The 24,023-nt window shown below is 34.6% G+C and overlaps 2 protein-coding genes across 2 annotated transcripts in view; both read left to right on the top strand.

Annotated features, from left to right (window-relative positions):
- The window catches only part of LOC145139050 (uncharacterized), a 35,296-nt gene extending 20,491 nt beyond the window's left edge, over positions 1-14,805 (top strand). Inside the window, exon 2 of the mRNA XM_079073006.1 lies at positions 14,079-14,805. Within this exon, the coding sequence (XP_078929132.1) occupies positions 14,079-14,805 (727 nt within the window). The remainder of the gene's footprint in view (positions 1-14,078) is intronic.
- A 6,822-nt stretch (positions 14,806-21,627) lies between these two features.
- On the top strand, positions 21,628-23,442 carry LOC145138810 (uncharacterized). The gene is made up of 2 exons (XM_079072831.1): positions 21,628-22,929; positions 23,055-23,442. Exons 1-2 carry the CDS (start codon positions 21,802-21,804, stop codon positions 23,214-23,216), a joined length of 1,290 nt encoding a protein of 429 aa, XP_078928957.1. The 5' UTR covers positions 21,628-21,801; the 3' UTR covers positions 23,217-23,442.
- The last annotated feature ends 581 nt before the right edge of the window (positions 23,443-24,023 follow it).

Below are 24,023 nucleotides of genomic sequence, written 5' to 3'. Positions count from 1 at the left end.
TCTTTATGGAATTATTAACTCTTTTAATTAGACACTTTAATTAATTTAATGAAGTCCATAAAGTTTGAACTTTAACTTTTAAAATTCTTGGGTTTGGAATTAAAGTGTATATGGGGTTTGACTTTACAAATTCCAAAACTTGAGGACAAGTTTTGAACAATTCAAAAAACTTATGGTTTCCATAACTTATGAATTTTAAAGTGGTTTAATGGAAAAAACCCTTCAAGTTCCATAACTTGTAGACAAGTTATGGAAGACTTTAAAAGCATTAAAAATGTGACTCTTCATTTTTTCATAACTTATGGAATTTTTATGGGTTTGAAAATTCATAAATGTGACTTTTCATGTAACTTGAGGACAAGTTACAAAAACACATATTATGAACAACTTCAAGATTAATTTGGATTGAAAACAACTATCTCATAATTTTTCCTATTAATCTAAACAAACTCATAAACATGAACATTCATAATCAACATTTTTCAAACATCATATAAACATGTATAAAACTTGAAACTTTGATTATTATCCTTTATTTTGATGAGAATAAACATTACCATAGTATCAAAAAACAAATTTTATGAACAAAAACACTTTGCGGTAATGATTCTAATCCAAAACAGGCCAAAAAAACTCGAAGATAAGCTGTCAGGGGGTCCAACTCGTCGAGTGCAAGAACCAACTCGACGAGTTGGATGAATTTGTTCATGGACTCGTCGAGTCCATCACTGGACTCGTTGAGTCTGCTGTCCCGACAGCAAAAAATTCGATTTTTTTCAGTTTTTTTTCAGCAACTTGCATCAAGTATAATTGAAAACAACCCATGGCTCTGATACCACTGTTGGGTTTTGGTATACTACAACATCCTATGGTGCACATACAACCCTAAATACCTTGGATCTATGTTTTCACTAATTATACATGCAAATGGTTTCCAAGGTATTAATCTTACAACTAGCATGCATTTAACATAAAATTATAATATACTAGTTAGCATGACATACCTTTTGATGGAGCTTGAATTCTTGGTGTATTTGGCCTTAAAGAGCTTAGCCCCAATAGTGTGGAAGCCTCAAATGGAATCACAACACACCATGGACAAAGGATGAATTTGAGAGAGAATTCCATGCACACAAAAGACACCATGAACTCTAAAAAGATACAAGTGGCGATTTTGGGCAATGAAGTATCTATTTATATGTGGGATTTCTAGGGTCATGGATATAACCCAAATCCATACCCATGGGTTTTATGATCCATGGTTCATGTGGCCCAACTCTTTATGTATCCATACATAAACTTGGTCCAACATGGATCATAAGCCCAACACATATAAATATAACTAATTATCATAATTAGTCCCCATAGATTTAATTAGTCTCTTTCGACCACTAAATTAATTCCAAATTAATTCTTGATCACTACTAATTAAAACATATGATTTCATATTAATATATTATTACTTATAATATATTAATAAACCATAAATAACCTTCTCGCAAAAGTCCATCCTAACAAATTGTCCTGATGATATGCAACCCAAATGGACCATGCTACTCTCGGGTCGAATACATACCAATAATAGTTATGGGCTTAGACACCTAATCCAACAATCACAACCCCTAGAGTTTAGTTAGAAGTTGGTCCCCTGTTATTATGCGGATTATTTGATACCTTATTGGTATTTTCAGAATGGTGGTTACGAGACTCCTTTGTTGGATTAATGTCTAAGTCCATAACTATATTTGGTATGTACTTGACTCGACCCGGCATGGTCCATTTGGGTTGCACTTCACCGGCACAATTTATATGGATAGTCTTTTGAGAATAGTATATTTATGATTTATATTAATATATTATAAGTTCTAATATATTAATATGCAATCATATTATTTAATTAGTATTGATCAAGAATTAATTTAGAATTAATTAACTGATCAAAAAGAACTAATTAAATATGGACTCTTATATATATGGAATGGGCCAAGTTCATTTAGGTTGGGCTAAGCTTTCATGGATGGTCCATGGAGCTTTTAACCCATGGATCCTATGTAAATGAAAGGTCATGGGTATTAGGGTTTACATGGATGTAACCCTAATCCTCCATAATATATAAAGGGGTCCTTGGCTCACAAAATTGGCACAAGTGTGTGAAAATAAGAGTGGGCCGATTTTAGTGTGCATACATATTCTCTCAAGTTCTTCCAAGGTGTTTTGGTGATTTGTGATTCCATTTGAGGCTTCCACACTATTGGGGCTAAGCTCTTAAAGCTTGAAGACATCAAGCTACATCAAAAGGTATGTCATCTAACTAGAACTTTGTAGTATAGGTGCTTCATAATATGCTAGTTAGGATGAAACCTTGGAATAGTTAATATTTGCATGTATAATAGAGAAAACATAGATCCAAGGTTTATAGGGTTGCATGTACACCATAGGAGTGTTATAATGCTCAAAACCCAACAGTGGTATCAGAGTCATGTTGTTTTCTGTTATATTGATGCAAATGTTTTATTTTCAAGTTGGAAAAAAAAGGAAAAAAACATGACGTTTGTCAAATTTTAAGATAATTACTTGTTTTGGTAAAAACTAATTATTTGTAAAATTTGAATCATTTGCTATATAAGTTGAATTGGGTCAAATTTAGTAAAAGATAAAATGATATGATTATTTTATTAGTTTTAAAAGTTTGATCTAAATGTTTTAAGGAGTTACAAATTTTGTCATAAAATTTTGGAGCTCAAAAGTTTTTTTTTAAAGTTGTGATCTTAAGTGTTTTGAAACCTCCATAAGTTATGGATATGAAAGTTTTTTTTTTTAAAAAAAAAATTGATTTAAAGTTTTTATGGAGTTACAAAATTTGGAGTTAATGTTTTAAAGAATTCCATAACTTGTTCTTAAGTTATGGAACATGAAAAGTTTCATCATAAAACAAGTATTTAACTCCATAAGTTATGGAATCCAAAGGTTTTCAAGAGTTACAAAACTTGCCCTCAAGTTTTGGAATTTGGAAAAAGCTTTTTATGAAAAAAAAAAAAGAATTGAATTCTAAAACTCTTGGGTTCATAACTTAAACAATTAATTAAATGGTTTTAATTTTGAATTTAATAATTGGAATTATGATGTTTTATTGAATAATTCAAATTAAATCTTATGGACTTTATTAATAGTTAATTAAAGCGTTTAATTAAAAGAGTATTATTAAATCCATAAATAAAGATATGGTTTGAGCTTAATTAAATTAAAAGTTTAGTTTAATTAATAGATTAAACCACCAAGTATTTTAAATGTCTAAAATACACCCTTATACTATTATAATATTAAAAGTTTAATATATTATATGTATAAGAGCAAGTCGTCTTACCAATAGTAGGCCTCATTCACGAAGCCGGTCTATAAGGGGGGTATAAGGTTATTGCCTATAAAATGGCAGTTTAATGGGTGTCTACTCTCACCCACCGCTTCCTTGACCGGTGGAGGGTCGTTAGCCGAACGGGTAGGACAAGGACTATAATTCTCCCTTCATTAAAAGTATTAATGATAAATACTAAGTAACTAAACTCTTAATAATACCCAATCTTAGTTACTTAGGAAAATGTGAATTTGGTGCTAACCCATGAAATTACACTTTGCACTTTGCTTAAGTCAGTTAGTGGAGCGTGTGTGGTTAACCGACACACTAGCTTGATTTAACAAGGTAGGCAAAGGGTAACTTAATGTTTATCATAGTATCGGTGGAGCGTGTGTGGTTAACCGGCACATCGATTGAGGGGGTAAATATTAAGGGTACCAAGTATATTTGCATGGTTATTCACACCTTGTTTTGTGATCCTCGGCATCCCAGTCACAAAACCTGAAGGGCACACTCGAGATTGAAACATGCCTTTGAAAAGTTCAATGAATCTCAAAAGAATCTAGGAGTTTCAAAACCAATTAAAACCTAATAATACATTTCGTTTATCTTTGTGGAAATTGGTGAATCGTCATTCACCTACCTTCAAATATTTTATAGCTTGGATTACGGCATCCCTCTTCCAAGTTATAAAATAGTTTGCTGGGTCCTAGCCTTAATATTTCATATTGGGTGTTATATTAAGGACTTTAGATCAACTATCTTGAATATCTCCCAAAAAGATGTCTGGTTTAGACAACAATGATCTTCCCAAACCAAGCTTTCCTAATGAATATGACTTCCCGAGTTTGGCTCATGGAAGTCATACTTCTCTTCCTCCACATCCTCCAATTATTCTCCCTAACCCACAAGTTCAAGGTCACTCAAGCCCTAAAGGCATGCAAGGTCTATGTGTGATCACATCTTAGAGATGAAGTCACATATTGACAAGCTGGGAGAGTTGGGTGTCAAAGGCTTGAGAAAGTTGGATGTTCAATCACTTTCTAAGTCACATAGTGAGTTCCTTTGGGACTACTATGAAACAGACTATGACATGAACCTTAATGATCATATCTATTTGCTTGGTGTTGCTGAATCAGCAATGATTTGGAACGATAGTAAAGCAAATTTGATTAGAAGATCAACTTCCCAAAAACTTTATGGACAGTGACAATGGTGACACTGGAAATCCAGAAAAAGCATTCTCTTCCCAATGGAAAGGGATTGGCCATAGTCAACCCGGTTGACCAAATGGTAAAGAGAAAGGCTAATTCTGAGATAGTCCCATTACCAAAGGGTCCATATGTTTATTTTGCCAAAGGAAGGGGCGTTGATTGCAAAGCTGCCAAATTTACCTAAGGATGTTAAAGTCAATAAGTTTGACTCTACATCAGGTAGAGCCCATTATCTAACTCTGTTAAGTTCTATTCTGAGATCCTCATTACATGATGTGACTGGGTCACATGTTGATGTTATAAGAATTAAAGAATAGAGAGAAATCTTAAAGGAAGTATATGCTGATTCTGATCGCGAAGGTAGATTTCGATCGCATCAGAATTTTGAGCAGTTGCTTAAGAAGTTATGATATATTGCTAAGGAATAGATAACAACAATTTTCCATGCAGATTGTAAGGATAAGTTTTTCCGCAAAGTTTTAAAATAAAAGAAAATTGTTTAATTTTATTTATTTGAAGTATCCTTACAATGGCATTTGTGGAAAATTATTGCTTATATGATTCCACTGACAGCAATATTGGAAAATGGATTTGATTCTTTCATTTGTGGTAGTGTCTAAATTTACCAAATCAGGAAAGTTCCTCATCACCCAAGTTTCAATTGGACCGAAACTTGGAATCATGCAAGTTGAATAGTATGATGAATGAGAACTTTCAAGCATTGGAAAATCAAGACTAATTACTTGTTCACATGGATGTGTGAGTCAAGTGAAGGACTAAAGGGATCGAGTACACATTCTTGTGCACTGGTCATGTCCACCACAAAGCTCGTTAAGACTATTTGATTTACTAAAGTTTAGTAAATATGGTTATACTTACAAGTTTAAGTATAATTCTGAAACATTCGAAAAGTCTCAATGTATGGCAGAACGAATGGGAAGAATCAAATTAGACAGAAAGATAAAAGTTTCTCAAATCTGAAAAGATGGGAGAGTACTTTAGTATCATGTTTGTGATCATCTTAATGATTTAGAAATCATATCACAATTAGTCCTCTAAAGGTCATCTTAGTGCATTCTTATGACTAAGAAGAGGAGTCATGAATTTTTGAAATGGTTAGATCAGGAAGATGAGTCATACTTCGTTCCAAAACAATTCTTAGAGTCATACTCCAAGATTGTAACTTGAGTGACATATCTTAAAGAAAGGTTTAAAACACTTGTCAAATGTAAGAGTAAAAGTGTCCTACTCTTGTACATTTGAAATTGGTAAGTTGTGATGTTTTGGATAAAACAAAGACCAACTAAGGCCAATTGTGTGAAGTGTTTGTCTTGATAAAGAATCCGCACTATCTCTCGAATATTTGGCAAGATAGTCTTATATGTCAAGAGGATAGTGGGAGTCTTAAAGATCCTAAAAAGAATTTCAAGAACTAATCAAGAATAAAACCTGAGGTTCTTCACTAGCACACGACTTAAGGTTTATAACCTATCGTGTTGACATATTCTGTGCCCATTCCAGTTAAAGTTGGTTTTGCATAGGAGTTCTGAAATTTCTCAATTGGTTGCATAACAACTTGGAAGCAATGGCAGGCCCTGTACTGCCAGGTGGCAAGAAGTTAAGATTGCATAAGTTCAGTCCATATGAGTTTGGATTTGTCATTATCCTTGTCTTGTGACTATGGTTTTGACGATTCACATGGATAAGAACACATACACCATAAAATCTAAGGGTCATAAGGTTTCTCTCCGATTCATGAAAATGATGGTGAGGAAACACTTCCACCAAGTAGATTTGAAGCAGATGGCAAAAGGTCTAAAGAATTGAGACTATGATTACGGCATCCCTTTTCATAGTTCTGAAATTGTTTAGACACACATGCATGCTATCTAAGGAAAGGTGTATGATTTTGATAAAGTTTTATCAAAGCATCTCGTATCAGAAATCTGAACTTTGGTAAGAAAGTCAATAAAGTATTGATTTCTAGAAGTCCAGCTGATTTCTGAGTACATATCAAAGCTAGTGGGAGCATAAGTGTTATGCTAATAATCATCATGTTAGTGGGAGCATGATAATTATTGTTAGTGTTGAAAGTTAGCAATGTTAATTATAGAAAACAAAAGTTTCAATTCGTGAGGCTGCAGGGATTGAAAAAGTTGTTTTGCTATAATTAAGGGAGAGGATATACTTCATTTCAGTTCTAAAGGCTTAGATTGAGACCTTAATCATCTTTAGTCAAGAATATATATATGAATTTCATGTTGGATTGGTTCAACTTAAGGAAATTCTATATATTGCGTTCTCAAAATTCGATTATGATTACGGCATCCCTCTTCATAGTCAAATTTTGAAAACATGGCAAATAAAAATATTATAGCAAAAGACTGGTCTAGAATCATGTCTTTATGTGAGACATCATGAATCGTGTACCATTTGCTTTGGGTACAGGATCGATTGCATGTGCTATAATATTTGTCATTTATAAATTTTTTCCAAAAGACCATGCTACTCTCGGATAAGTACATACCAATAATAGTTATGGGCTTAGACATCTAATCCAACAGTCTCCCACTTGGATAAGTCTAAAACTATTATTGCAAGTATGACTTCATAACCCGACTAGCAATCGTAGCTCCTAAAGCCGCTGTCGAACTCTGAACAAATCAATGACTTGTCCATTAGATAAGGGATCATATATTCCTCCATTCTAGATATCATATGGACTGAGACATGGATTATAATCATTCTCTCTGTCCATTTGTTGTTTCCCGATTTTCGATTTATGATGACTGACTGATTGAACAAATCAAATCAGTCCTGGCTTGGCCAAGCACCCACATGTGTCATCGCTAAATCATCGAGGGGCCCACAGATATCGCTTTTATCCCGAAGGTAAAAGGAATGGATAAACTTCGACTCATATGGCTTGTTCTACTACTTGTTGAATCATACACAAAGGCACGTTTTATAACATCGAGTTACCGAATGCGTTTTCGTGCAATCAATGTACAACCAACTCATAGTAACAACTCATATCTCTAGGTTTTAAGAATATAAGATATTATCGTCTCATGATCACTCGTGATAAAATCCATGAAGTGATTCAAATGAGCACGGGTTGAATCCAATACTCAGAACTTATGAGTACTCATGAGTGTTGTAGCACCACTTTGTCCACCAACTTGGACCTCTACAAACCAACCCATGACAGTCTTGATTCATATCTACTTCCAACATATGACCGACTGTGGATGGTTTGAATAACTTAATCATTCAGGAAGAGCGACTTAGTTATTCTGGAAGTCAAAACATGCAAAGTGAAACACAAGAATAAATGAATCAAATATGGTATCAAACCCTATGAATATAAATAAACACTTTTATTTATCACCATACTGATTACTCATTATTCATTGTTTCGGTTTTATCAACTTTATACTTGAATTAAAAACACTAGTTGTCCCATGCTCCAAATATGTACATTATGTTTTTCTTAAACAATAGCTTTGCCATACACCAAGTATGCACTCTATGTTTGTCTATGATCCTTACTTTGTGAAATAAACCAATTGAACATAATTTCAATGATTCTAATTTCACACTCCCAAATCCTTATCGAAAAATTTGAGAATTTCAAATTCCTATCATTTATCGAAATCTGTTTAGATTTTAAACTTATATGCACTGACCCTCCTGTAATGAATATGTACAAAGTCACAAAGACTTGTCAACAGTCATTATAAGGTATTCCAATGGAGATCAACTCCATGGAAACTAAGTCTCATATTCAAAGTACATTGCTTTGGACATGCTTCTTGCATTAAGTTTTCTAATCTTACACAGATAACTTCCACCTATGGAGACAACTCCATATTCTCATTTTGACTATCACTTCTGAATAAGAGATGCCTCTTTTCAGAATATGTCAATATGGTCCTTCCAAAATTAGCACTATACTTCCAACTGTCCCTGAGCAACCAATCTTTGGTAAACCTCAGATTGTCCTCGACACTTGCTTAATCATTTTAGTCATATCCAATTCTAGACCTTTTCCCTTCTTAATGCCTCTGGGCATTTGGAAAAAATTTAGAAATGACAAATATTATAGCACATGCAATCGATCCTGTACCCAAAGCAAATGGTACACGATTCATGATGTCTCACATAAAGACATGATTCTAGACCAGTCTTTTGCTACAATATTTTTATTTGCCATGTTTTCAAAATTTGACTATGAAGAGGGATGCCGTAATCATAATCGAATTTTGAGAACGCAATATATAGAATTTCCTTAAGTTGAACCAATCCAACATGAAATTCATATATATATTCTTGACTAAAGATGATTAAGGTCTCAATCTAAGCCTTTAGAACTGAAATGAAGTATATCCTCTCCCTTAATTATAGCAAAACAACTTTTTCAATCCCTGCAGCCTCACGAATTGAAACTTTTGTTTTCTATAATTAACATTGCTAACTTTCAACACTAACAATAATTATCATGCTCCCACTAACATGATGATTATTAGCATAACACTTATGCTCCCACTAGCTTTGACATGTACTCAGAAATCAGCTGGACTTCTAGAAATCAATACTTTATTGACTTTCTTACCAAAGTTCATATTTCTGATACGAGATGCTTTGATAAAACTTTATCAAAATCATACACCTTTCCTTAGATAGCATGCATGTGTGTCTAAACAATTTCAGAACTATGAAAAGGGATGTCGTAATCATAGTCTCAATTCTTTAGACCTTTTGCCATCTGCTTCAAATCTACTTGGTGGAAGTGTTTCCTCACCATCATTTTCATGAATCGGAGAGAAACCTTATGACCCTTAGATTTTATGGTGTATGTGTTCTTATCCATGTGAATCGTCAAAACCATAGTCACAAGACAAGGATAATGACAAATCCAAACTCATATGGACTGAACTTATGCAATCTTAACTTCTTGCCACCTGGCAGTACAGGGCCTGCCATTGCTTCCAAGTTGTTATGCAACCAATTTAGAAATTTCAGAACTCCTATGCAAAACCAACTTTAACTGGAATGGGCACAGAATATGTCAACACGATAGGTTATAAACCTCAAGTCGTGTGCTAGTGAAGAACCTCAGGTTTTATTCTTGATTAGTTCTTGAAATTCTTTTTAGGATCTTTAAGACTCCCACTATCCTCTTGACATATAAGACTATCTTGCCAAATATTCGAGAGATAGTGCGGATTCTTTATCAAGACAAACACTTCACACAATTGGCCTTAGTTGGTCTTTGTTTTATCCAAAACATCACAACTTACCAATTTCAAATGTACAAGAGTAGGACACTTTTACTCTTACATTTGACAAGTGTTTTAAACCTTTCTTTAAGATATGTCACTCAAGTTACAATCTTGGAGTATGACTCTAAGAATTGTTTTGGAACGAAGTATGACTCATCTTCCTGATCTAACCATTTCAAAAATTCATGACTCCTCTTCTTAGTCATAAGAATGCACTAAGATGACCTTTAGAGGACTAATTGTGATATGATTTCTAAATCATTAAGATGATCACAAACATGATACTAAAGTACTCTCCCATCTTTTCAGATTTGAGAAACTTTTATCTTTCTGCCTAATTTGATTCTTCCCATTCGTTCTGCCATACATTGAGACTTTTCCAATGTTTCAGAATTATACTTAAACTTGTAAGTATAACCATATTTATTAAACTTTAGTAAATCAAATAGTCTTAACGAGCTTTGTGGTGGACATGACCAGTGCACAAGAATGTGTACTCGATCCCTTTAGTCCTTCACTTGACTCACACATCCATGTGAACAAGTAATTAGTCTTGATTTTCCAATGCTTGAAAGTTCTCATTCATCATACTATTCAACTTGCATGATTCCAAGTTTCGGTCCAATTGAAACTTGGGCGATGAGGAACTTTCCTGATTTGGTAAATTTAGACACTACCACAAATGAAAGAATCAAATCCATTTTCCAATATTGCTGTCAGTGGAATCATATAAGCAACAATTTTCCACAAATGCCATTGTAAGGATACTTCAAATAAATAAAATTAAACAATTTTCTTTTATTTTAAAACTTTGCGGAAAAACTTATCCTTACAATCCACATGGAAAATTGTTGTTATCTATTCCTTAGCAATATATCATAACTTCTTAAGCAACTGCTCAAAATTCTGATGCGATCGAAATCCACCTTCGCAATCAGAATCATCATATACTTCCTTTAAGATTTCAGAATAGAACTTAACAGAGTTAGAACTTAACAGAGTTAGATAATGGGCTCTACCTGATGTAGAGTCAAACTTATTGACTTTAACATCCTTAGGTAAATTTGGCAGCTTTGCAATCAACGCCCCTTCCTTTGGCAAAATAAACATATGGACCCTTTGGTAATGGGACTATCTCAGACTTAGCCTTTCTCTTTACCATTTGGTCAACCGGGTTGACTATGGCCAATCCCTTTCCATTGGGAAGAGAATGCTTTTTCTGGATTTCCAATGTCACCATTGTCACTGTCCATAAATTTTTTTGGAAGTTGATCTTCTAATCAAATTTGCTTTACTATCGTTCCAAATCATTGCTGATTCAGCAGCACCAAGCAAATAGATATGATCATTAAGGTTCATGTCATAGTCTGTTTCATAGTAGTCCCAAAGGAACTCACTATGTGACTTAGAAAGTGATTAAACATCCAACTTTCTCAAGACTTTGACACCCAACTCTCCTGGCTTGTCAATATGTGACTTCATCTCTAAGATGTGATCACACATAGACCTTGCTTGCCATTAGGGCTTGAGTGACCTTGAACTTGTGGGTTAGGGAGAATAATTGGAGGAGGTGGAGGAAGAGAAGTATGACTTCCATGAGCCAAACTCGGGAAGTCATATTCATTAGGAAAGCTTGGTTTGGGAAGATCATTGTTGTCTAAACCAGACATCAACAATGGGAGAAATTCACGTAAAGTTGATTTAAGTCCTTAATATAACACCCAATATGATATATTAAGGCTAGGAGCCAACAAACTATTTTATAACTTGGAAGAGGGATGCCGTAATCCAAGCTATAAAATATTTGAAGGTAGGTGAATGACGATTCACCAATTTCCACCAAGATAAACGAAATGTATTATTAGGTTTTAATTGGTTTTGAAACTCCTAGATTCTTTTGAGATTCATTGAACTTTTCAATGGCATGTTTCAATCTCGAGTGTGCCCTTCAGGTTTTGTGACTGGGATGCCGAGGATCACAAAACAAGGTGTGAAGTAACCATGCAAATATACTTGGTACCCTTAATATTTACCCCTCAATCGATGTGCCGGTTAACCACACACGCTCCAACGATACTATGATAAACATTAAGTTACCCTTTGCCTACCTTGTTAAGTCCAGGTTAGTGTGCCGGTTAACCACACACGCTCCACTAACAGCTTAAACAAAGTGCAAAGTGTAATTTCATGGATTAGCACCTTATTCACATTTTCCTAAGTAACTAAGATTTGGAATTTATAAGTGTTTAGTTACTTAGTATTTATCATTATACTTATAATGAAGGGAGAATTATAGTCCTTGTCCTACCTGTTCGGCTAACGACCCTCCACCGGTCAAGGAAGCGGTGAGTGAGAGTGGACACCCATTAAACTGCCATTTTATAGGCAGTAACCTTATACCCCCCTTATAGACCGGCTTCGTGAATGAGGAAGGGTAAGACGACTTTATCTTATACATATCTATATAATTAAAATTATAATAATAGTAGAAGGGTTGAATTTTAAACTTTTAAAATTCTAAGGTCTAGTTTGGAATTAAAGTATACATGGGGGGTAACTTTACAAATTCCAAAACTTGAGGACAAGTTTTGAAACCTTTCAAAACTCTTGGATTTTTCATAACTTATGAGTTTAATTAAGGTTTAATGAAAAAAAAAATTCAAGTTCCATAACTTGAGGACAAGTTATGGAAGACATTAAATCATTTAATGATGACATTAAAAATAGTGACTCTTCTATTTTCAAAACCTATGAGACTTAATGACACTTTAAAAAGAAAAACTCTTCACTTTCCAAAACTTGAGGACAAGTTATGGAGTTCATAAAAACCATTAAGATCAAATATTCCAATTAACACAATAATCAAATAATTTTTCTATGATCTAGATTAAACTCATAAGTAAAGATAATTCACATCAACAATTTTCAAGAAATTAGATAATCATATAAACTAATATAAATCTTGAAACTTTGACAATTATCCTTTGAAGACTCTTGGAATTCATAACCTAAAGAATTAATAAATGAGACATTTCACATCCATAACTTATGGAAGTTTCAAAACTCTTAAGATCATAACTTTAAAAAAAACTTTTGAGTTCCAAAATTTTATGACAAAATTTGTAACTCCTTAAAACCATTTAGATCAAACTTTTAAAACAAATAAAATAATCATATCATTCTATCTTTTAATAAATTGACCTAATTCAACTCTTGTAGTAAAGTGACTCAAATTTTATAAATAATTAGTTTTTCATAAAATCAAGTAATTATCATAAAATTTGACAAACTTCATGTTTTTTGTTCTTTTTTTTTCCTTCAACTTGAAAAAAAAATACATTTGCATCAAATATAATAGAAGACAACCCATGGCTCTAATACCACTGTTGGGTTTTAGTATACTACAACATCCTATGGTGCACATACAACCCTAAATACCTTGGATCTATGTTTTCTCTATTATACATGCAAATGGTTTCCAAGGCATTAAACCTCTAACTAGCATGCATTTGACATAAACCATATAATATACTAGTTAGGGAAACATACCTTTTATGTGGCTTGAAGTCTTGATGTATTTGGCCTTAAGAGCTTAGCACCAATAGTATGAAATGCCTCAAATGGAATCACAACACACCTAGGACAAAGGTGGCTCTTGAGAGAGAAATCCATGCACCAAAACACCTCCATATTTCTCTAAGAAAAGAAGTGGTGATTTTGGCTATGGAGTAACCTATTTATATGTAGGATTCCAAGGGTCATGGGTATAACCCATAATCCATACCCATGGGTTTTATGATCCATGATTCATGTGGCCCAACTCTTTATGTATCCATACATAAACTTGGTCCAACATGGATCATAAGCCCAACACATATAAATATAACTAATTATCATAATTAGTCCCCATAGATTTAATTAGTCTCTTTTGATCACTAAATTAATTCCAAATTAATTCTTGATCGATACTAATTAAAACATATGATTTCATATTAATATATTATAACTTATAATATATTAATAAACCATAAATAACCTTCTCTCAAAAGTCCATCCTAACAAATTGTCCTGATGATATGCAACCGAAATGGACCATGCTACTCTCGGGTCAAGTACATACCAATAATAGTTATGGGCTTAGACATCTAATCCAACACCTGCACCCAAGGTGGTTAAGATAGGACCCAAGACTGTTGATTGCATATTTGTTGGATATGCACAAAACAGTAGTGCGTATCGATTTCTTGTACATGACTCAAAAATTCCAGAAATTCACAAAGGCACAATAAAGGAGTCAAGAAATGCATCGTTCTTTGAGAATGTGTTTCCATGTCTTCATAAGGTTGAGACAAATGCTTCAAAGTTAATTGAGCACAATGAATCCTCTTATAAAGAAGAAATAGAGGAAGAAACAGATCCCCATAGAAGTAAAAGGGCACGAGTGGAGAAGTCGTTTGGAGATGATTTCTACACTTACATGGTTGAAAGAGAGCCTCAAACTTTCAAAGAGGCAGTCACCTCCTCAGAAGGACCTCAATGGAAAGAGGCAATTAAAAGCGAAATGGATTCAATCTTGCAAAACCATACATGGGAGCTAGTGGATTTACCTCAAGGTTGCAAACCACTAGGCTATAAATGGATTTTCAAGAAGAAAATGAAAGCGGATGGAACCATTGACAAGTACAAGGAAAGACCAGTAATTAAAGGCTATAGACAGAAAAGTGGCCTTGATTATTTTGATACGTACTCTCCTGTCACATGTATTACATCCATTAGATTGGTACTTGCAATCGCTTCTATAAGAAATCTTGAAGTACATCAAATGGATGTTAAAACAGCTTTTTTAAATGGGGATTTAGAAGAAGAAATCTACATGGAACAACCAGAAGGGTATGTTGCCCCAGGACAAGAATCAAAGGTTTGCAAACTAGTGAAGTCATTATATGGGTTATAACAAGCCCCAAAACAATGGCATCAAAAGTTTGACCATGTGATGTTGTAAAATGGATACAAGATTAATGAATGTGACAAGTGTGTTTATGTTAAAAACACAAGTTAGGGTTATGTTATCTTGTGCATTTATGTTGATGATATGCTTATTGTTGGTAGCAACGATAAAATGGTTCAATCAACAAAGAACATGCTAAAGGCAAGATTCGACATGAAAGATATGGGTCTGGCAGACGTCATCCTTGGTGTGAAAATCACAATGACTAAAAATGGACTTACTTTGAATCAAACCCATTATGTGGATAAAATTCTTGAGAAGTTCAACTCTGGTGACACCACTGTAGCTAGGACACCAATTGATACAAGTCATCATCTAAGTAAAAATAGAGGTGAAGGGCTTGCACAAGTCAAATATGCAAGAATCATTGGTAGTTTGATGTACCTTATGAGTTGTACCAGACCCGACTTAGCTTTTGCAATAAGTAGACTAAGTAGATATACCAGTAATCCAAGTGCTGAACACTGGAAGAGTATTAAAAGAGTATTACAATACTTAAGGTACACTCGCAATTATGGGTTGCACTATACAAGATATCCCGAGGTCATAGAAGGGTATAGTGATGCAAATTGGATATATGACATTAAAGACTCCAAGTCAACCAGTAGGTTTTTGTTCACACTTGGAGGTAGAGCTATATCATGGAAATCTTCAAAACAAACAGTTATAGCTAGATCCACCATGGAATCTGAATTTATAGCACTTGATAAAAGTGGAGAAGAAGTTGAATGGCTACGACAATTTTTGGAAGATATACCAGGTTGGCCTAAACCGGTTTCTGCAATCTCAATCCATTGCGATAGTCAATCGACAATTGGACGAGCGCAAAGTGCTATGTATAATGGTAAGTCTCGACACATCCGTCGAAGACACAACACCATTCGACAACTACTCTCAACAGGAGTTATCTCAATTGACTACATAAGGTCCAAGGATAACATTGCGGATCCGCTAACCAAAGGGTTAAACAGGGAGTTAGTTGCAAAATCGTCAAAAGGAATGGGATTAAAACCCATGAACGAATAAGTTATTGTGAAGGAAAACCCAACCTAGTTGACTGGAGATCCCAAGATCTAGGTTCAATGGGACAACCTACTTGCATATAACATATGTGGATCACTGTGGGGGTCAACCCCAACCCATTCCTATAAATAACAGTGATACTGGTTAAGCTTATAGTAATTGGTGATAAGTTGGAAATCATCAAGCTTTAGCTTTTAATGATTAGGATATAATCACCTATGTGAGAGAGAAGTGGGGTCGCTTCAAAGGGAATTGAATGGGCAAGTTCCTAAGAGCTCTTACAGAACCAGGCAAGTGTCCACGACCAAAACGGATACATCAATGAGAACCTAACTAGGTCAGGGAGAATCATGTGAGACATGTATTGATTATTTACACAAATGGCAGAACAATTCAAGGACATCGAGTCTACTGGTCCGCTAGTAAAATAAATATGTATCTTAAGGGAAGGTTCAAAGGGTCATAGCTACCTATCCTGTGCATGATTCAACTGCTGGATTTTACCTAAAGCAGCTTGGAAATGCGGATGCTGAAGCAATTTTCATTCATGTGGGGGATTGTTGGAAAATTAATTTTATTAATTTCCAAAAAATGGATTTTCTCCATTTTTGAGCACAAATTTTGGACTCTAAGTATAATCAAAACAAGTTATTGATTATATATTCGTGTTCTCCTCCGTGATATCTTCGTTTTGATATATCACACGTCCAAAACGGATTAAAAATGAATGAGAAATTACTTTTCAAAGTAGGGCAATTGGAAGAGAAAATAAAAGAGTTAAGTGGGTTTTAAAACTCATCCCACATTGGTGGGAGAATGAAAAGGAAATTGGTTTATAATTACAAGACTAGCTACCTTTGTAAGACTTATTAGAACCAAGGCTCTCTCTTGCGCGCGCACGCAGGGGCGGGGGGGGGGGGGTGCAAATGCGAGCCAAATTGGCTTCAGGCCACTGAACTTGTGTGCGAGCGCGCGTCCTGCGGGCACGAATGCACCACCGGTCGACCAGAAAAGTTCAAGGACCTTTTTTGCATTTTTTTCCTTTTGGTTAATAGTTACAAAAACGAATTAAGAGCAATTAATCATAGGTTTCGGTTTTGATTTCTTGATTAATTTTCTTATTTAAATTGTGACAGTTACGATTTCATTTTAATTACATCGGTTATGTGACTGATTCATTACACCGGTTACATTGGGTAGTATATATACAACGTCTATGTGACTGATTCATTACACCGGATGAAACGAAATCATTCTCTTCCTCTCTTACGCTTCTGCTTCATCTTTTCTCTCCTGCTGCAACCAAGGTATCATCCGGGCCAAATGAGGGTTCGAGCAATCTAGAAGAACTGCTTTCTACTGTTGTATCCTGGGAAACAAACACCCATATAGGGCGAATTTGTTTTAAGGAAATTGTATTAAACACATGCCTCAGTCAAGAATTTTTGGATTTTGTTCTTTCGCACAGTTTTGGGTTATATTTTCCTAACAGACATGTGGTGGTAGTGGGTTGAGGCGGTCCTGCTTTGTGTTGTAGGCCAAGATACCCGGTGCGGGTCGGCTATAAGCCGTAGACATAGAGGCTCGAGAAGAGCAGTTGGATTAAGGCGGTAGGCCAACAAACCCTGGGTATTCCAGCCCGATAGCTGATTGGACCTGTTGCATGTTGGCATTCCAGTTCGAGGACTGATTGGGCGTGGGTATTCCAATCTGATGATTGTGGGCCGTTATGCATGCTTGTATGTGTTAGGGCGTGTCAGACCCAACAAATAATAGGGGTACGATATACTCCAAAAGAATCCCACTATATTGCACTAAAAGGTAGTACAAGGCAAGCAGGGTCGATCCACAGAGACACGGGATAATTAGTCTATACCTCTTTGCGCAAGGTACTATGGTCACCAACAGTAAAGAGGGGGGGTTTGAATGCAATAATTAAAACAAACAATTAAAATCACAAGTAATCAACTAAAAGAGTGAATTAAATTCAGAAATGGTAAGGACTCTAACCTCATGTATGACAACTTTGCAATGTAATTCCAAGATAACATGATATTTGCTCAATTCTATCTAAGTTGGTACTTGAAAGTGTTAACAAGCTCTAACACTTCCCATTCACCACATTAATTAACCAAAACAAGCTCTTTGATTAACCCTAACCATACTAACCTAATCTAAACACGCTCTTAGAATTAGATTGAAAGATTGCATTAAACTTTATGTGAATGTTCCCAACAACACCCAATACTCCTCACAAGCTCGGGAGCGTAAGAGTGTATGAATAAGATTTACACTAAATTCATTCAATAGAAATCAAATTAGTGCTTGTTACCTAGTCCAATTTACAAAACAATTACAGATTTTGCAATTAGATAACTTGAATAATCTAACCCTAATTCAAATGGCCAAAAAGAATCACAATTAAATCAAACATTCGATTGAGACAAAATCAAATTCACTAGATAGAAAATTGAAAGCAAACATCAGTTCATATGATTGAAATCACATCCAAATGTCAATACATAAAGTTGGAGAATTAGGTTTCTAGCCACTCATGACTAGAACAAACACAAACCTAGAAATTGAAATTAAAGTCTTACAAATTAAAATCCAAGTGTTTTCAAGCAACAATTGTCTTCAAAAAGCTCCCAAAATCGCCTCCTATAACTCCCCAAAACGATCCCCCACTTTTGGAACCAGTTACCTCCTTTAAATTAGAATAAAATTGTTTTAAAAACTGGCGACACGTTTACACGGCCGTGTAAATACAAAAAAGTAAATTGCTCAAATCTGTCAGGTCATTGAAGTACATTGCTCACGAGTATGCGTTTACACGGCCCGTGTAAACTATAGGCTTCCATTTACACGGCCGTGTAAACTCCTGTAAAGCCAAAATCTTCATTTTCTTCATAACTTCCTCCTCGATGCTCCAATTGTCCCGAAACTTTGTCCATATCTCCTCTTCATCACCTCAACTAAGATTCTTCCTTCAAAAGTCCCTGAAATATCATAAAAGTGTGTGAATGGAATTGCATCATGAAAAATCGAAAAATATGCAAAATGCATGAGTTTAAATCTAAATGCAATGCACTTTTATGGATTAAAACTACAAAATGCATGCATGAAATGCATCTAACAGTATGTTTATCGTATGAGATATTTTGAGGGAAACTCACTAAGCTTTATGCTTACGCCATACGAATCCACACATATAATTCTAGATCACAATTAAAGAACATATGAGAACCTTCCTCCTGACGAACCTCACAAATCGGACATAAAGAACAGGTGAGAACCTTCCTCCTGACGAACCTCACAAATCGAACATAAAGTCGACTCCATGTCTACTCCACGATGGATAAAATTAACCCGAGTATGAAGGCGGGAAGCTGATCGCCACATAAATATGTTAATCTCGATGGGGAAACTTCTATTCCACCTAGTTTTCCTTCCTCCTGTTTGTAATCTAACCTCATCAATGTGGTTTCGAGTTGATTTAACCGTAAAGACTCCTGACAGATCCAAATTCCAACCCTATTTATCAGTTTGCACCCCAAGAGAAACGAAACTCAACAAGGATTGCATGCTCTCGAACTGCCTAGTCTCTTATCCTCCCCTTATTAGTCTTCTCCAAGAAAAAACCCAATTTTGTGTGACCCAACAATCTCTAACCTTTACCTCCCGATCCATCACCAGAAAAAACAACATGTCAAATTGATCTTTAAAAATCAGACCACCACACCAAGAATCGAACCGGAACCAAGTAGACGACCCATATATTAGCACTCGAAATATGGTAGCTCTATCAACTATCCCCACATCATGCAACTTATTTATGGACCAAATAATTTTTACCAAACCATGGTACTAGTTGTATGGGTGATTCCACCTACAACACCACCGACAATTCCATGTAAGAGTTTAGTAAGATAAACCCACAAGGAGTTTCTCATTAACAAACCGTCATCTCCATTTGTACAACAACGCTAGATTGAAAGCGTCCAAATTCCCGACCTCCGGACCTCCCCAATATTGAGATGTGTTTGGATATCCCTTTTGACTTTCAGTTTCATCTTGAAAGAGTTCTGTTTCTAATGGACTCAAACAATCTTCAAAAGTTGTATCATCTTGCCTCGATTTATAGTAGTCTTTGAGCATCACTAACATTTAAACGTAATCCATCATCAATGACGTCCTCCTTGAATTTATAATTATGTCACTAAAAGAAAACAATTTCCAAAGTTCTGATAATAGCTTGGACAATTAAAATATCTTGTGGCATTATTGGTAAAACATAGAGTACAATGGATCATGCATAGCAATGTACATCCTCTAGATCTATGGATGTAGTCTTTAAAAGAATTAGCTTACCATACAAAAAGGTTTAGCGGCGCAGCTTGTTACCCGTTTTCCATCCCACTCATTGTACGATGATAATTAAATTAAAATATATTTAGTTTCTTGTTTAAAAAAAAATATAACTTAGAATAGGCCTTTTAGTTGCTTTCTTACCTCCATGTTAAAAAAAATATCAAAGCTAATATATTCTTGTTCCATCATAACATTCATATAGTTTGTGTTATTAAAAATTGATAACTTTTTTGGAAATGTTGATTGTTTTCTAGTTGTAAATCTAGAAAACCAATTAATGTGATATTTTTTTACAATGGTTATGACGAACACCCATCATCACATGATGATACTAAAACAACATTGATGCAACACCATTGTTGTTTTCTCCTTACATTATGTTATATTTAGAGTAAATAACTTACAAAAAGTATCACCATGAAGGTGGTCTAGTAGTGATCACTTGAAGGTGGTCTAGTAGTGATCACTTGAGATAAACACTTCAGAATAGAGTAATTTCATATTTGAATCTCCCAAGTTCAACATTGAAGTGGTCTGTCATTTAAAAAATGATTTTTTTTTCTAAAAATATGTTGAAAAATATCACAAACCTAACACCTTATTAATACTTTTAATTAGTTTGATACTACTGAGTGTCAGACTCTAGGACTCTATTGGTGCATGAGATTAATGTTGTGAGAATCATAAATAATATAGGCAAGAATACTAAATTGACATAACTTTATAATAATAGCATGTAAAATATAATAAAACTATTGAAAAGGTCGGAGAATACATGCACGATCAATATAACGCAAAAAGAACATATAAAATTATAAAACAAAATAATCTTTTGATAAGTAGATGACAAGAATATGACATTTAGACAAGTTCAATATGTATATCTTTGTTCTAAAATTATGAATCAATGTCTAATCGGAAAACCAATATTTTCTTTGATTTAATTAACCATATAAATTAACCTGATAATTAATATATTGGTTCGATAATTCAAGTAGCCTAAAAAATAAATTCTAGTTTATCAAAATTTCATTTTCTTTTTTGAAATTTTATAATATGTGTCTTTCAGATACATATAAAAAATAGTAATTATATGAAATATTATCATAATTAAATATGAAATATATTAACTATATGTAATATTCTTTATAATCAATGTATTTTATATTTTTTTCAATAAAAAATATTTTTATAAAAATATATTTTATATTTAATTATACTAATATTTTTTATAATTAATATTTTTATGGATGTCCTTAAAACACATCTTAAAAAATCTTTTTTTACCATCGCTATTCCCTAATAAATTTTGTTTAACAATCACATATCTAATAAATTTCACCTTTTTAAAAGAACTTGGAGTCTTGGACCATTTCATTTTTGGCCCACTAACGTCTCTCCTCACCCAATCTTTTCAACCCGGCGAGTCGGCGACATCTCGCCTCCGAGTTGTTTGCAACAATAGAAATCGATTTTCTGATCAAAACCCTAGATATTATCTACATATTCCCCAAATTAATCAGGGGGTTTTATCTCCAGATTCCGGTAATGGATTCTTTGCTAGCTACGTATGCATCTTCAGATGAAGATGAAGATCAACAACAACCACGTAAACAGAATCAAGCAAGCCAATCAAACTTCCCTTCGCAACCCGCAACCAAATTTGGGGAAAACTTCTTATCTTCTCTCCCAACACCAAAATCCCAACTTTCAAACCCTCCCCCACAGACCCTAACAACTTCGAAACCCAAGAAGGTTGCACAGCCACAATCCGGATTCAATTCATCATCCTCCGCCTCTTTATTTTCTTCACTTCCTCAACCAAAAACCGAAAGATCTGACCCGTTTTCTCTGGGGCCTAAACCTAAAAAAGTTGTTCAGTTTCGGCCACCTGTAATGAGCAAAGTTGTTGATGACGACGACGACGACGAAGACGATGATAAGGAAGAACAAACGAAAAAGGATAGTTCCATACCTGAAGCGCCCTCTGTCAAGTCATTTTTGTCGAGTATCCCTGCGCCAAGGAACTCGGGTTCACTTGGAGCTTTACCCTCCTCCGCCGGCATGGGTCGAAGATCGATCTTGGAATCTGAAGTTCCAGCATTATCAAATTCAAAAGTTGTAAAGGACACTGTTAATAAAGCCAGTGATAATCAGGTGAAGCATCATAATAACAGTTCTCTCGCTACTGATAGCTCTTCCAATGTGAATTTGTCTGTTGATGAGAGTTATGTAAACCACGATAATACCTACAGTGGATATGCGAATTCTAATTCAAATGAGAATGCAGTTACAACAACTGCAGATTATGCGAGCTATGATTACAGCAATAATGGAGGGTATGCGTATGAGAATGTTCAAACGGATCATTCAAGCTACGGCCTAGCTCCTCCAACAAGTGAAGATCCTGCAAACTATAATAGTTACGAGGGTTACAGTGATTATGGGAACTATGCGCAGTATGAAAGCAAGTGGATTGATCGATCAAGTGGAGATATGCAGCCAGAAATTTCAGAAGCAGCCGCTATACAAAATATGACGAGGGTTCCTGGCAAGAGAGGTAGGAATGAGATTCCGCATGAGATAATTGAGGTTAGTCAGGATGAACTGATGAAGAATCGACCACGAGAAGACCAAGTCAAATCAACTGGAATAGCTTTTGGGCCCTCATATCAGGTAGTTGGTTATATTTTCTTGGTCTCATAGTAAGAAGTAAGAACCCTGTTTCAATTTGTAAGATTGAAAATGATTTTGATGTTCTAGAATTGTACTTATAGTCTCCTATTCTGGATTATTTTCAGCCGGCTTCTTCAGGGAAGGGGAAGCCAACGAAGCTGCACAAGAGGAAACATCAGATTGGATCTTTATACTTTGATATGAGATCTAAAGAGATGGAATTGGCAGAAAGGCGCTCAAAAGGCTTTCTCACAAAAGCAGAAACACAAGCCAAGTATGGATGGTAATAAACTCATAATTTTTTTGTATGTTGCATGTTAATGTTGTGTCAATTTTTCTTCTACAAATGAAAAGCGTTGCAAAGATTTTTGCGTTGTTTTCTCAAGAGCTCGTCAATGTTTCTTGATAGATTGTTCCTTCATATTGTAGCCAATAAGTTGTTACTGATTTGCATAATTAAAAATGGTGAAAACAGGAACGATTATAAGTAAGGAAAATTACATTTTACAACAATTATTAGTCCTATCTAATCGTGGTGGCTGATGTATAGATTCTTTTGTTTTTGGAAACTGTAGTTTGTTAACGTTGTTTTGTTCTTGAATGAAATCTGTATTTGTTAAATTAATTCAATTTTGTTTGTAGAGAAATTATTTTAACCATGAAATGAGTTGTTATTCTGGTTGCAAAAATAATAATAATAATAATAATAATAATAATAATAATAATAATAAGAGAGTGGAAGTTTCATAACTATAAATCAAAGAGGACAATTTAGAAAACTAAGTATCCACGTCGGATTTTAGGTTAAGTGAGACCAGTTTTTATCCCTGGTTTGGTCAACTGGTTCAGAAAGAAAAAAAAAACCCTGGATTTGTGATTTTGATTTAGGTTTCAAGATTTTGGTGTCCAGCAGTTTAATTGAAATACCAATTACTCATCTTCCCTGATAGAGGAGGTCTTTCTAAAATTGAAGGATTAAAAACTTGATAAGTTTATATTTGTAACTTTATAAATTTATCTTGTTTTATATCAAATCATCATTTTGCTGTGTTTACTGTGCTAAATTTGGTTTATCCTTTCATATTGTTGCTTAA

This window comes from Lactuca virosa, chromosome 9, assembly GCF_052849685.1.
Source record: "Lactuca virosa cultivar CGN04683 chromosome 9, Lactuca_virosa_CGN04683_v6, whole genome shotgun sequence".
Classification (NCBI taxonomy): Eukaryota; Viridiplantae; Streptophyta; class Magnoliopsida; order Asterales; family Asteraceae; genus Lactuca; species Lactuca virosa.
The sequence above is the reverse complement of the archived record's forward strand: the minus strand, read 5'-3'. Positions and strand labels throughout refer to the sequence as shown.